This window comes from Haemorhous mexicanus, assembly GCF_027477595.1.
Source record: "Haemorhous mexicanus isolate bHaeMex1 chromosome 35 unlocalized genomic scaffold, bHaeMex1.pri SUPER_35_unloc_3, whole genome shotgun sequence".
Taxonomy (NCBI): Eukaryota; Metazoa; Chordata; class Aves; order Passeriformes; family Fringillidae; genus Haemorhous; species Haemorhous mexicanus.
In genome coordinates this window covers 84,519-97,923 of record NW_026775989.1, presented here as the reverse complement: position 1 = coordinate 97,923, position 13,405 = coordinate 84,519, and the positions used below count along the sequence as shown (strand labels likewise).

Sequence of the window (13,405 nt, the reverse complement as noted above, 5' to 3'; positions counted from 1 at the left end):
GTCAGAGGGGGAGAGACCCCCAAGGACCCCCCCAGAACAACCCAGAGACCCCCAGAACAAACCAGGGACCCCCAGAGCCCCCCCGGCCCGCGGGGCACCCCCACCACCAGCTGGGGGGGAAATGGGGGGGGTCAGGGGGGAGACACCCCCAAGGACTCCCCCCAGAACAGCCCAGACCCCCCCCCCAGAACCGCCCAGAGACCCCCAGAACAACCCAGGGACCCCCAGATCCCCCCCGGCCCGCGGGGGACCCCCACCACCAGCTGGGGGAGAAATGGGGGGGGTCGGGGGGGAGAGACCCCCAAGGACCCCCCCAGAACAGCCCAGGGACCCCCAGAACAAACCAGGGACCCCCAGAGCCCCCCCGGCCCGCGGGGGACCCCCACCACCAGCTTGGGGGGGAAATGGGGGGGTCAGGGAAGGAGAGACCCCCAAGGGACCCCCAGGGACCCCCAGAACACCCCAGAGCCCCCTAGAACAGCCCAGAGCCTCCGGAGACCCCCCCCCAAGAGCACCCCAGACCCCCCCAGAACAGCCCAGAACCGCCCAGGGACCCCCAGAGTCCCCCAGGGACCCCCCCCCCCCCAGAACAGCCCAGAGCCCCCCAGGGACCCCCCCCCAAGAGCACCCCCGGGACCCCCAGAACAGCCCAGAGACCCCTCCAGCACCCAGGGGACCCCCCCCCCCAAAGGATCGCAGGGACCCCCCCGTCCCATGGCACCCCAAAGCCCCCCCCGGGACCCCTCCCCAAAATCAGAATCACCTTGTGGTCGCCGTCGCCATGGAGATCAACCAGCGCTGAAAGGGTGGTGGGGGGGAGCTCAGGGGGACCCCGGGGGGCTCAGGGACCACCCCCCATCTCCCCCACCACCCCCTCCCTCAGGGACCCCCCCCCCCAGACCCAGGGGAACCCCTCAAAAAGATCCTCCCCTCCCCCTACCCAGGGGAAAGCCCTCAGTCAGGGACCCCCACCCAGAGACCCCCCCCCCACTCTGAGACCTCCCCACAGCCACCCCAAAACCCCCCCAAACCGAGACCCCCCCTCACCCCAAACCTCCCCTCACCCAAACCCCCCCCTCACCCCAAATCCCCCCTCACGCCCCCCCCTCACTCCCTTTCCCCTCACGACGCCCCCTCCTCACCCATGCACCCCGGGAAGCTGCACAGCCCGGCCAGGGGGTCCTCGTGAGCCTCCAGCCATAGCGAAGAGCTGCGGGGGGGTCCGAACGTTGAGGGGGGGGCGAATCCCTACACCGGGACCCCCCAAACCCGCCCCGAACCCCGCCCCTCCCCCACCTGTCCTCAGCCGCCGCCATCGCGTTGCCACGGCAACGCAGGGATTTGCCGCCCGGAAGTGACATCCTTTTAGCTCCGCCTACTAGCGATCTAGGCCAATGAGCCCTGAGATTTTTTCAGGCCACGCCCCTTGCCAGGACTCCGCCATCTTTGTAGTTCCCCGGATGGCGGAGTCGTCACGTTCGCTTTACGTGCGGGTGACGTCACCGCGCCGCGCCTGCGCGCTGCCCCTTTCCGCCTTGGAGACGCCGCGGTGAGGCCGCGCTCGAGGGGTTCGGGGGGAATTTGGGGATTTTTGTTTTATTTTGGGGGCTTTTTGAGGAGAATTGGGGCTTTTTGAGGGGTCAGAAGGGCGGTGAGGTGCTGGGGGAGGGGGATGAGTCGGTTTGAGAAGGGTTTGACGAGCCTGGGGGGTCTCGGGGGGGATTGCGAGGCCTTGAGGGGGGTCTGGGAGGTTTTTTTGGGGGTTCCGGGGGCTTTGGGGGGGCCTGAGGCGTTTGGGGGAGGTCCTGAGGGTCCTGTGAGGTCGTATGGGGGTCGGGGTTTTTGGGGGGGGTCCATGAGGCTTTAGGAAGGATTTGGGGGGGCTCAGCAAGGCCCAGGAGTCTTTGGGGGGGGACCCTCAGGCTGGGCAGCAGGGGGAGAAGGAAAATCGGGGGGGGTTCCCCCCCCAAATTAGAGACAGGAGGGTCTGGAGACCCCCAATTCCCACCCCAAATTCCTTGAGGGGATCCCTGAGGGTCTCCCCGTTATTTCTGGGCTGTGGGGACCCCCCCTAAGCCCCCCAAATCCCGCCCCCCCAGCCCCCACCATGCAGCTCTTCATCCGTGGCCAGACCCTCCTCACCCTCGAGCTCTCCGGCTCCGAGACCCTTGCCCAGATTAAGGTGAGAGCCCCCAAATTCGGGCTGTCCCCCTCCCCAATCCCCCCCAGATTTTGGGGTGCTGACCCCCCCTGTTTGTCCCCCTCCCCCAGGAGAGGGTGGCCGAGCTTTCGGGGATCCCCCCCGAGGACCAAGTGCTGCTCCACGCCGGGACCCCCCTGGACGATGATGAGGCCGTGCTGGGGCAGAGCCCCCTCCCCGAATTCACCACCCTGGACCTCTCCACGCGCCTGCTGGGCGGTAATTCCGGGGGGGGGGGCCGCTAATTATCGGCTATTAATTAGGAAAACGGCCCCCCCAACACCCTGATTTCCTTTCTCCCCCCAGGTAAGGTGCACGGCTCCCTTGCCCGCGCCGGCAAAGTGAGAGGCCAGACCCCCAAGGTGAGCGCTGAGGGGGCTCCCCCCGGCTTTGGGGACCCTCACGGGGTTTGGGGACCCTGCTAGAGTTTTGGGGACCCCCCCCTGACTCCTTGGTTTCCAATCAGGTGGCCAAGCAGGAGAAGAAGAAGAAGAAGACAGGGCGGGCCAAGCGGCGCATGCAGTACAACCGGCGCTTCGTCAACGTGGTGCCCACCTTCGGCAAGAAGAAGGGTCCCAACGCCAACTCCTGAGCACAATAAAAGAATCTGGGCTCCGTTCCCAGCATTTTGGGGCTTTTCGAGCTTTTTTTGATGCTTTTCTTGAGGTTTTTTAACTTTGTTTTAAAGTTGGTTGTGTTCAGAGTGGTTTGGGGGTGAAGTTGGCCTGGAACGGGTTAATGGGGGTTCCCGAGCAGCTGATGGGGTGGTTAATTAGTGGGAGGAACTTAATGAGCGTTAATTTGGAGGCTGCTAATGAGAAGACGCTGTCTGGGGAATGAGTCTCTATGGGAGAGGCGGAGACAGCCGAACGGTGCCGGAAATACCCGAGCGCCGCTGTAGGCGGGGCTGAGAAAGCCGAACGTTGACGGAAAAGACCGAGTGCAGCGGGAGGCGGGGATTAGAGAGCCGAATGGTGACGGAAACACCCGAGTGAAGCCGAGGAACGCGCGGAAAGAGCCGGAAACACCCGATTGGCGGAGCTGAAAAACCATCAAGAGAATTAATTGATGGCTCCGAACCCTTCCGAGCGGTGCCGAACGAATTCGGTTGGAATTCCGAAAAAAAAAAAACCCCCCGGAGATTCCCCTCACGGCCTCACCCGCCAGGGGGCGCCCCCCACTCCTCGCGCCTTTCCCGCCTTTTCTCCTCCCTCAGCGCTCGCGCCCCGCCCCCTTTCCCGGCATGCCCCGCGCGCTATTTAAAGGCCCATGAGGGAGCGTGGCGGCCATTTTGTCCTAGCGGCGGTGGGAGGAGGTTTGTCTCGGTTTCTTTTGGGCTGTGCCTGAGGTGGGGGGACTATGGGTGGATATCAGGGAGGTGCAGCGGCTTAGATAACTGCATTCCCTCTCTCCTGGTTAATGGGGAGCAGCCTGGAGCCCTCCAGGTGCCGTTCCCTTTACGGTGCAGTCACTGACTCCGTCCCTGAGGGATTCCGTGAGGGGTCCGCGCCTTCTCCGGGGGCTGCTCGGGGATGAGATTCTCACAGACCTGTGCTGATGGCGCGGTGAAGAATTTTAGAGTTCTCTGAGGGCTTGTCCTGCCCCGGCCTGTGGGTTGGCTGTCCTGTATTTTCATATCGTGTGACTCTAATTTATTTTTTTCTTTTGTTTCCTTTTTAGTGTTTTTGCCGGGGAAATGCTGCTCCTTCCTGAGGTGCGTCTTTTTGGGTTTAATAAACTGGATTTTAGGGCAGCAGTGCTGCGGGGATGATCACCCTGAACTCTCTCTTGCTGATGGGTCAGTGGAGAAGCTTCTGGAATAATCTGAGTAGCACTGACCCAGGAGGGGGCTCCAGATCCCCGGGTGGGGGGGGGGGGTTTAGGACCCTCGTGGAGAGGATCAGACCCTCTTGGGAAGGAGTTAAATCTTTTTGTGAGGCATAAACCACGTGTGGAAATCCAAATCCTCGTTAGGGTTCTAATAAAGCGTCGTAGCACTAAAATTTTACCTTTTTATATGGGCTTACTTTGTTCAAATCAGTATTTTTAGCGGTTTTTTTCTTGTTTTTAAAGCATGAGCGAGCCGTGGGGGCTCAGGTGAGTCAGGGGGTTTGGGGAGGGGATTTTGGGGCTTTTTTTGGGGTCCCCCCTGCCGGGGCTGAGGCGATACCGCCCCAAACTGAGCCCTGTGATTGGTCTGTTCCCTCTGAGGCTCTGGGAAAATCACAAAAGGGAATTTTGGGGGTCTCTGCGTAACTCTTGGGTTGTGGAGGGATTTCGGGAGGTTTTCCAGGAGTTTCAAGACTCTTAATTTCTATTTTAATTCCTTTTTCCAGCTCTAGGATGATGGAATCCTCATCGGCGGGTTTCCCATGTCCCCATCCCAGGTGAGCCCCCCGTTTTTGGGTGAAAAAGTGGAATTTTCTCCTCCCCTAAGAGCAGATTTTGGGGTCCCCTCCCACATTTTTGGCTGTTCTGTGAGGAGTGACAATGACAAGCATATGGCTGAGGGTCCCTGATGCCACGTAACCGCTGAGAGCAGCTATTAACTAATTAATAGGAATTTAATTGTTATAATTAAATTACTTGATAACAACTCAATGCAATTAATTTCTATTTTGCAGTGGGAGGTGTCTGAGCCCGGGGTGACCCTCAGGCCACCATGAAGTGACCACAGTGACTCCCCTCAGGTCAGAGCCCCCCTGAACCCCCCCCAACCCCCTCCCCAGCCCCCCCATTCCGAAGCGATGACACCCAGAGCTGGAGGATGAGTCCGATGGCAGCAGAGTTACCAAAGCCCTGATCGGATTTGGGGAGGGGGCTGCACCCCCCTGTGGGGGGCTGAGCCCTCCCTGAGCCCCCAATTTTCTCCACAGCCACGGGACCCCCCTGACCTCCCCAATTTCCATCATGGCCATGGGAGCTGTGGGTCCCCGGGGGCCTGGTGAGTGTTGGGGGGTCCCGAGTGGGTTTGGGGTCCCTGAAATGGGGTTTGGGGGTCCCTGATACAGGATTTAGGGTGGGGGAGATGGGATTTGAGTGTTCCAGGGTGGGGTTTGGGGTCCCTGAAATGGGGTTTGTGAATCATGAAGTGGGGCTGGGGGTCCCAGCTTCAGGTTTAGGGTCTTTGGGATGGGATTTGGGGCTCCTGGGGTGGGGTTGGGGTCCCTGGGGTGGGGTTTGGGGGTCCCAGGTGGGATTTAGGGCTCTTGGGGTGGGATTTGGGCTTCCAGGGTAAGATTTGGGATCCTGGGGTGGAGTTTTGGGGTCACAAGGAGGGATTTGGGGGTCCCAAGGTGCAATTTGGGGTTCCAGGGGAAGATTTGGGATCCTGGGGTGGAGTTTTGGGGTCACAAGGAGGGGTTTGGGGGTCCCAAGGTGGGATTTGGGGTTCCAGGGTAAGATTTGGGATCCTGGGGTGGAGTTTTGGGGTCACAAGGAGGGGTTTGGGGGTCCCAGGTGAGATCTGGGGGTCCCAAGGTGGGATTTAGGGCTCTTGGGGTGGGAGTTGGGGTTCCAGGGTAAGATTTGAGATTCTGGGGTGGAGTTTTGGGGTCACAGGGTCGGGTTTGGGGGTCCCAAGGTGGGATTTGGGGTTCCAGGGTGGGAGTTGGGGTTCCAGGGTAAGATTTGGGATCCTGGGGTGGAGTTTTGGGGTCACAAGGAGGGGTTTGGAGGTCCCAAGGTGGGATTTGGGGTTCCAGGGTTAGATTTGGGGTCCTGGGGTGGAGTTTTGGGGTCACAAGGAGGGGTTTGGGGGTCCGAAGGTGGGATTTGGGGTTCCAGGGTAAGATTTGGGATCCTGGGGTGGAGTTTTGGGGTCCCAAGATGGGGTTTGGGGGTCCCAAGGTGGGATTTGGGGTGCCAGGCCCCCCATGAGGAAACCCTCACGTGTCTGACCCCCCCGGAGGGCCCAGGACCTGCAAAGGTGGAACCCCCTGGAGCCCCCGGGGGGAGAGGAGGCCGAGCAGTCCCAGAGGGGACGGTCTGAGGGGGCCTGGGGGGCTCCTGGGGGGGCTTTGGGGTGTCCAGGGCTCAGGCTGACCCCTCCCCCTCAATTCCATTGCAGGGCTCTGAACGGGGTGACCCCAACCCCCATGGAGGAATTTGGGGGGGTTTGAATCAAATTCATGAATTTGGGAAAAAATTCAAGGTAAATTCTCATTCTGAGGGGAATTGTTCACCTGGGGGGGGGGGGTCCCATGGGTGGGATGTGCACCCCCTATTGGGGTGACCCCCCCCCCCCCCCTTTGGGTGAATTTGGGGTAAAATTGGGGGGTTTTGGGGTGGGTTTGGGGCCCCCCAGGGGTGATGACCCCAATGAATCTCGTTCGGCTGAAGCTGCTGCTGACAACTCCAAGGACTGACCCAGGGGGGCTTCCCCCCCTTTTGGGGTCCCCAAATTCCTCAAAGACCCCCCCTGACCCCCCCTTTGTGTCCCCTCATTCCAGGTGATTCCAGCCAGGAACACACTGAGATCCAGGTATGTAAATGAGGGGGTGTGGCCCAACTAATGACATCATAGGTGATGTCATCCTCACAGAGAGCCCCCCAGTTTTGGTGATGATGTCTCTAGCTCACTTTGACCCCCCTGAAAACACCCGAACACCTGAAAAATTGGGGTGGGGGGCCCTGGGGGGGGTCCTGGGGAGGAGGGGACACCCTAAAACCCCTCCCCCCTCTGCTGCCCACAGGTGCTGCAGGTGAGCCAAGGCTCAGGTGAGTCTGGGGGGTTGTGGGGGAAGGGAGCTAAAAGGATTTTGGGGTTGTTTTAAAAAGAGGATTTTTAAAGTTGGGGTGTTTTGAGAGTGGATTTGGGGTGTAGGGAGGGGATTTTGGGGGAGAGGATTTTGGGGTTTTTTTTAGGGAGGGGATTTTGGGTTTGGGGAGTAGGTTTTAGATTTTTGGGAGGGGGGTTTGGGGGTGTTTTTGGGGTCCCCCCTGCCGAGGATGAAGCGATACCGCCCCAGACTGAGCCCTGTGATTGATCGGTCCCTCTGAGGCTCTGGGGGGACCTGGGGCATTTTGGGGGGTCCATGGTGGGGGGGGGACACAAATGGAAATTTAGGGGTCCTACATAAATCTGAAAACTCAAAACTCCTTAAAATTTCTTTTTCCAGCTCTTGGATCATTAATTTTTCATTATTACAAAATAAAAATTGCTGTTTTTGTTAAAAACATCGAATTTGTGGTTTTTTGGTGAGGGGAAAACCCCGGGGCGAGGTGTAATCAATATGTACAGGGCGTGGTTATGCTAATGAGATGCTTTATTGGGTTAACCAATGAGCGAGGCGAATGCAAATGAAGGTGCTCGCTCCTCCAATCAGATAACGAGCTGCTCCCTGAGGGGCGGGGCTTTCATGTGATGGGCGGTGGCAAAAGGCAAAGCGAGGGGGGTGGAGCTATGCAGATAAACGGGTCTAATATGCAAATGAGTGCCGCGATGCCGCCAAAGGCATCATGGGAGCGCAGATTTGGGTGGAATTTCGGGATTTTTGGGGTCGGATCGCGCGGGACGCGGGAGGAAAGTGCGGGACGAGCTGGGGAAAGAGGCCGGGATCGGGATGGGAGGGGTGCGAGCGCGGCGCGGCTACTTTTGGGGTTTTTTGGGGTTTTTTTGGGGGGTCCCTCTGCTCCCCCCTCCTCCCCAGCTCCTTGGGGGGAAGGTGGGACCCCCATGGGAAGAAGGGCGGGGGCGGGGCAGGGCGAATGCAAATGAGCGGGCAGGCAAGAGACGTACTATCATGGAGGGGCGGGGCTTGTGCGGCGAGAGGCGGAGTTATGCTAATCAACAGCTCAAATGTAAGTGGGCGGAGCGAATGCAAATAAAGATGCAGAGCCTGCCAATCAAAATGCGAGGCGGGAAAAAAAGCGGTGGGCGGGGCTAGGAATGACCAGCGGAAGGCTGTTTGCATAAAGGGGCGGAGATATGTAGATTTATCGAGCCGCCACGCGCGAAAGGCATGCTGGGATGATTTTTGGGGAGAATTTCGGGGTTTTGGGGGTCGGATCGTGCGGAAGGCGGGAGGAAAGTGCGGGATGAGCCGGGGAAAGAGGCCGGGACCGGGATGTGGGGGCTGAGAGCGCGGTGCGGGGGTGGCCGTGAGGTGCGGGCGGGCCGGGCGGGTTGGGGCGCGGCGCGGGGCCCTACCTCCGTATCGCTTCTCGGCCTTTTGGCTAAGATCAAGTGTAGTATCTGTTCTTATCAGTTTAATATCTGATACGTCCTCGATGAGAGGACTTTATATTAAACGGATTTTTGGGCTCGGGAGTTGGACCCGGAGCTTGCTCCCTCCGCTCCGCGCATCGTCCCGGTATTGCAGTGCCTCCGGGAACGGTGCACCCCGCACGGGGATTTAAAATGGTGAAAAATTGACTGGAATCTTCTTTAATCGTGATTATATCGCGATATCAGCCACACTGTCCCGGTATTGCAGTGCCTCCGGGAACGGTGCACCCCTCATGGGGACCTGAAGTGGTGAAAGATAGATGGAAAACTGCTTCAATCGTGATTATATCGCGGTATCAGCCACAGTGTCCCGGTATTGCAGTGCCTCCGGGAACGGTGCACCCCTCACGGGGACCTGAAGTGGTGAAAAATAGACTGAAAATCCCATAAATCGTTATTATATCGCGATAGGAGCTACGGTTCAGCCACTCCCTAACCTTTTACAGCTCACTTATTTCATGCTGTGCTCACCGTCCCGGTATTGCAGTGCCTCCGGGAACGGTGCACCCCTCACGGGGACCTTTGCATGGTGAAAGAGAGATTAAAAATACCCAAATAGGGATGAAATCGTGATTATGTCGCGATATCAGCCACAGTGTCCCGGTATTTCAGTGCCTCCGGCAAGGGTGCACCCCAATGGGGACCTTTGCATGGTGAAAAACAGATCAAACCCCCCTAAACCAGCGGTTTGGCCGCGGTACCGACGCCCCTGTCCCTGTATTGCAGCGCTCCCGAGAACGCGGCACCGCTCTCGGGCCCTCGCCCACGGTCCCGCCCGCTCCGAGCCGGTTGTTCGGGGGATTCTCTCTCTTTAAAACGGTACCGAGCTCTCGTCGGGAGCCGCCGCTTTCCCCCATCCCCGCAGGGCTCCGTAAAAAACGGCGCCAACTTCTCCTCGCTCCCGCCGCCGCCTGGGGGCCGGTAATTCGGTACCTGAGGTGTATCGTGAGCCTATCGCGACAGCAGACACGGCCCCAGGCGCTGCAGGAAGCGGGGCCGTGCAAGGAGCGCGCCGAAGCGAGCGATGGAAGCGCGGCTCAATTCGCCCTCACATCTCTTGGTGTCGTTTTCATCTCTGTCACCCACAATAGACCGCCGTAGGGGGGACACTGCTCCCCAACGCGCTGTCATACAGGGACCACGGGGCTGATATCGCGACATAATCCCGATTGCTGTCACTTCCAGCTAGCTTTTGCATTATTTTTCACCAGTAGATGTCCCCGTTGGGGGTACACCGTTCCTGGAAGCACTGCAATACCGGGACGGTGAGCACAGCACGAAACAAGCGAGCTGTAAAAGGTTAGGGACTGGCTGAACCGTGGCTGATATCGCGATATAATCACGATTTATGGGATTTTCAGTCTATCTTTCACCACTTCAGGTCCCCGTGAGGGGTGCACCGTTCCCGGAGGCACCGCAATATCGGGACGGTGAGCACAGCACGATAGAAAGGAGCTGTAAGAGGTTAAGGAGAGGCTGCACCGTAGCTCCTATCGCGATACAATCACGATTGAAGCAGTTTTCCATCTATTTTTCACCATTTCAGGTCCCCGTGAGGGGTGCACCGTTCCCGGAGGCACTGCAATACCGGGACGGTGAGCACAGCACGAAACAAGCGAGCTGTAAGAGGTTAAGGAGAGGCTGAACCGTAGCTCCTATCGCGATATAATCACGATTGAAGCAGTTTCCCATCTATCTTTCACCATGCAAAGGTCCCCGTGAGGGGTGCACCGTTCCCGGAGGCACTGCAATACCGGGACAGTGTGGCTGATATCGCGATATAATCACGATTAAAGAAGATTTCAGTCTATCTTTCACCACTTTAGGTCCCCGTGCGGGGTGCACCGTTCCCGGAGGCACCGCAATACCGGGACGGTGAGCACAGCACGAAAGAAGGGAGCTGTAAAAGGTCAGGGAGAGGCTGAACCGTAGCTCCTATCGCGATATTGTTACGATTTAAGGAATTTTTCCATCTATCTTTCACCATGCAAAGGTCCCCGTGAGGGGTGCACCGTTCCCGGAGGCACCGCAATACCGGGACGGTGAGCGCAGCATGAAATAAGGGAGCTGTAAAAGGTTAGGGAGTGGCTGAACCGTGGCTGATATCGCGATATAATCACGATTTATGGGATTTTCAGTCTATCTTTCACCACTTCAGGTCCCCGTGAGGGGTGCACCGTTCCCGGAGGCACTGCAATACCGGGACGGTGAGCACAGCACGAAACAAGCGAGCTGTAAAAGGTTAGGGAGTGGCTGAACCGTGGCTGATATCGCGATATAATCACGATTTATGGGATTTTCAGTCTATCTTTCACCACTTCAGGTCCCCATGAGGGGTGCACCGTTCCCGGAGGCACTGCAATACCGGGACGATGAGCACAGCACGAAAGAAGGGAGCTGTAAAAGGTTAAGGAGAGGCTGAACCGTAGCTCCTATCGCGATATAATCACGATTGAAGCAGTTTTCCATCTATCTTTCACCATGCAAAGGTCCCCGTGAGGGGTGCACCGTTCCCGGAGGCACTGCAATACCGGGACACTGTGGCTGATATCGCGATATAATCACGATTGAAGCAGTTAATACCGGGACGGTGAGCACAGCACGAAACAAGCGAGCTGTAAAAGGTTTAGGAGAGGCTGAACCGTAGCTCCTATCGCGATATAATCACGATTAATGGGATTTTTCCATCTATTTTTCACCATGCAAAGGTCCCCGTGAGGGGTGCACCGTTCCCGGAGGCACCGCAATACCGGGACAATGAGCACAGCACGAAACAAGCGAGCTGTAAGAGGTTTAGGAGAGGCTGAACCGTGGCTGATATCGCGATATAATCACGATTGAAGCGGTTTTTTTCCATCTATTTTTCACCACGCAAAGGTCCCCGTGAGGGGTGCACCGTTCCCGGAGGCACTGCAATACCGGGACGATGCGCGGAGCGGAGGGAGCAAGCTCCGGGTCCAACTCCCGAGCCCAAAAATCCGTTTAATATAAAGTCCTCTCATCGAGGACGTCTCATCGAGGACGTATCAGATATTAAACTGATAAGAACAGATACTACACTTGATCTTAGCCAAAAGGCCGAGAAGCGATACCGAGACACGCCCCCGCGCCGCGCCCCAACCCGCCCGGCCCGCCCGCACCTCACGGCCACCCCCGCGCCGCGCTCCGCCCGCCCCGGAGCCCTTCCTGGAGCTTTTCTCCATCGCCTTCTGCGCTTTGTTTCCGGTTTTGTACGCGCCGACCCCGAAAATCCCGAAATTCTCCCCAAATTTTCGCTCCCATGATGCCTTTGGCGCGCACCCGTGGCTAATTTGCATAACCGCGCCTGCATCACCGCCTATTCTGACGCCCCGCCCCTTCGCTCTATGCGCGCAACGTGATTGGTGAACGGCGCGCTGGGGTTTGCATTCGCTCCGCCCCCTGCGCGCCACCCGGGCTGTACTGGTGGCGCTGGGATGGGGACAGTGCGGGAACTGGGGTGGGGACACTGATGGGACTGGGATGGGGACACTGGTTTGAGCTGGGATGGGGACAGTGGGGGAACTGGGATGGGGACACTGGTGGGACTGGAATGGGGACACTGGTGGGACTGGGATGGGGGCACTGGTGGGACTGGGATGGGGACACTGGGGGCACTGGGATGGGGACACGAGTGGGGACTGGTCCTGCCCAGTTTCTACTGGTTTGAACTGGGATGGGGACACTGGTGGGACTGGGATGGGGACACTGGTGGGACTGGCCCTGCCCAGTTTGTACTGGTTTGAACTGGGATGGGGACACTGGTCCAAACTGGGATGGGGACACTGGGGGCACTGGGATGGGGACACTGGTGGGACTGGGATGGGGACACGAGTGGGGACTGGTCCTGCCCAGTTTCTACTGGTTTGAACTGGGATGGGGACACTGGGGGAACTGGGATGGGGACAGTGGAGGGACTGGCCCTGCCCAGTTTGTACTGGTTTGAACTGGGATAGGGACACTGGTCTGAACTGGGATGGGAACACTGGTGGGACTGGGATGAGGACACTGGGGGAACTGGGATGGGGACACCAGTGGGGACTGGTCCTGCCCAGTTTCTACTGGTTTGAACTGGGATGGGGACACTGGTCCAAACTGGGATGAGGACACTGGGGGAACTGGGATGGGGACACCAGTGGGGACTGGTCCTGCCCAGTTTCTACTGGTTTGAACTGGGATGGGGACACTGGTCCAAATTGGGATGGGGACACTGGTGGGACTGGGATGGGGACACTGGTGGGACTGGCCCTGCCCAGTTTGTGCTGGTTTGAACTGGGATGGGGACACCAGTGGGGACTGCTCCTGTCCGGCTTTTACTGGTCCAAACTGGGACGCTCCCAGGAGCTCCCCCTCTCCCTGCCCCCCCCTCCCCCTCTCAGCAATGACGTCACGCCCCTCCCCCCCCGGGGGACCCCCTGTCCTGGGCGTTCCCCGCCCCTCCCCCCCCCAGGGGACCCCGAGCCCGGCGGTGACTCAGGGGCCGCGCCCTCCCCCACCCACAGCTGGATCCGCTCAACAGCTGGAGCGGGAGGGGGAGGGGGAGGGGAGCCGGCCCTGCCCGCCCCTCCCCCACCGCGCGCACCCCCACCTGCCCCTCCCCCCAAAAAAAGGACTCAGGAGCGGGGTGGGGGAGGGGCAGCACCGGCCCTTTATTGCCCTCGCCCCCCCCGCCCCTCCCCCACCTGGGGGGCAGGGCGGGACTGGGGGAGGGGGGCAGTCCCAGTTTGGGGTTAAAAATCCCAGTTTGGGGTTAAAAATCCCAGTTTGGGGTTCACAATCCCAGTTTGGGCTCCTCTCCCAGTTTGGGGTGAACAATCCCAGTTTGGGGTGAACAATCCCAGTCTGGGGTTCCTCTCCCAGTTTGGGGTTCACAATCCCAGTTTGGGGTGAAAAATCCCAGTTTGGGGTGAACAATCCCAGTTTGGGGTTCCTCTCCCAGTTTGGGGTGAACAATCCCA

At 59.0% G+C, this 13,405-nt stretch overlaps 1 protein-coding gene, 1 long non-coding RNA gene and 5 other non-coding genes across 7 annotated transcripts; 5 read left to right on the top strand and 2 right to left on the bottom strand.

Moving 5' to 3' along the window:
* Positions 1-358: 358 nt before the first annotated feature.
* Positions 359-1,362, bottom strand: LOC132322727 (uncharacterized). The gene is made up of 4 exons (XR_009485162.1): positions 1,297-1,362; positions 1,143-1,210; positions 764-798; positions 359-392 (listed from the first exon to the last, which is right to left on the bottom strand). It is a non-coding gene; the product is annotated as an uncharacterized LOC132322727 (long non-coding RNA).
* Positions 1,363-1,452: 90 nt separating this feature from the next.
* On the top strand, positions 1,453-2,826 carry LOC132322717 (ubiquitin-like FUBI-ribosomal protein eS30 fusion protein). The gene is made up of 5 exons (XM_059837421.1): positions 1,453-1,549; positions 2,100-2,182; positions 2,272-2,419; positions 2,507-2,562; positions 2,667-2,826. The coding sequence occupies exons 2-5, from the start codon at positions 2,108-2,110 to the stop codon at positions 2,790-2,792; spliced, it is 405 nt and encodes a 134-aa protein (XP_059693404.1). The 5' UTR covers positions 1,453-1,549; positions 2,100-2,107; the 3' UTR covers positions 2,793-2,826.
* Positions 2,827-3,959: 1,133 nt separating this feature from the next.
* LOC132322730 (small nucleolar RNA SNORD26) lies at positions 3,960-4,033 on the top strand. The gene has a single exon (XR_009485165.1). It is a non-coding gene; the product is annotated as a small nucleolar RNA SNORD26 (small nucleolar RNA).
* Positions 4,034-6,070: 2,037 nt separating this feature from the next.
* On the top strand, positions 6,071-6,196 carry LOC132322732 (small nucleolar RNA SNORD22). Its single transcript, XR_009485167.1, has one exon. It is a non-coding gene; the product is annotated as a small nucleolar RNA SNORD22 (small nucleolar RNA).
* A 944-nt stretch (positions 6,197-7,140) lies between these two features.
* On the top strand, positions 7,141-7,207 carry LOC132322731 (small nucleolar RNA SNORD31). The gene has a single exon (XR_009485166.1). It is a non-coding gene; the product is annotated as a small nucleolar RNA SNORD31 (small nucleolar RNA).
* A 1,150-nt stretch (positions 7,208-8,357) lies between these two features.
* Positions 8,358-8,548, top strand: LOC132322728 (U2 spliceosomal RNA). Its single transcript, XR_009485163.1, has one exon. It is a non-coding gene; the product is annotated as a U2 spliceosomal RNA (small nuclear RNA).
* Positions 8,549-11,314: 2,766 nt separating this feature from the next.
* On the bottom strand, positions 11,315-11,519 carry LOC132322729 (U2 spliceosomal RNA). The gene has a single exon (XR_009485164.1). It is a non-coding gene; the product is annotated as a U2 spliceosomal RNA (small nuclear RNA).
* Positions 11,520-13,405: the final 1,886 nt, after the last annotated feature.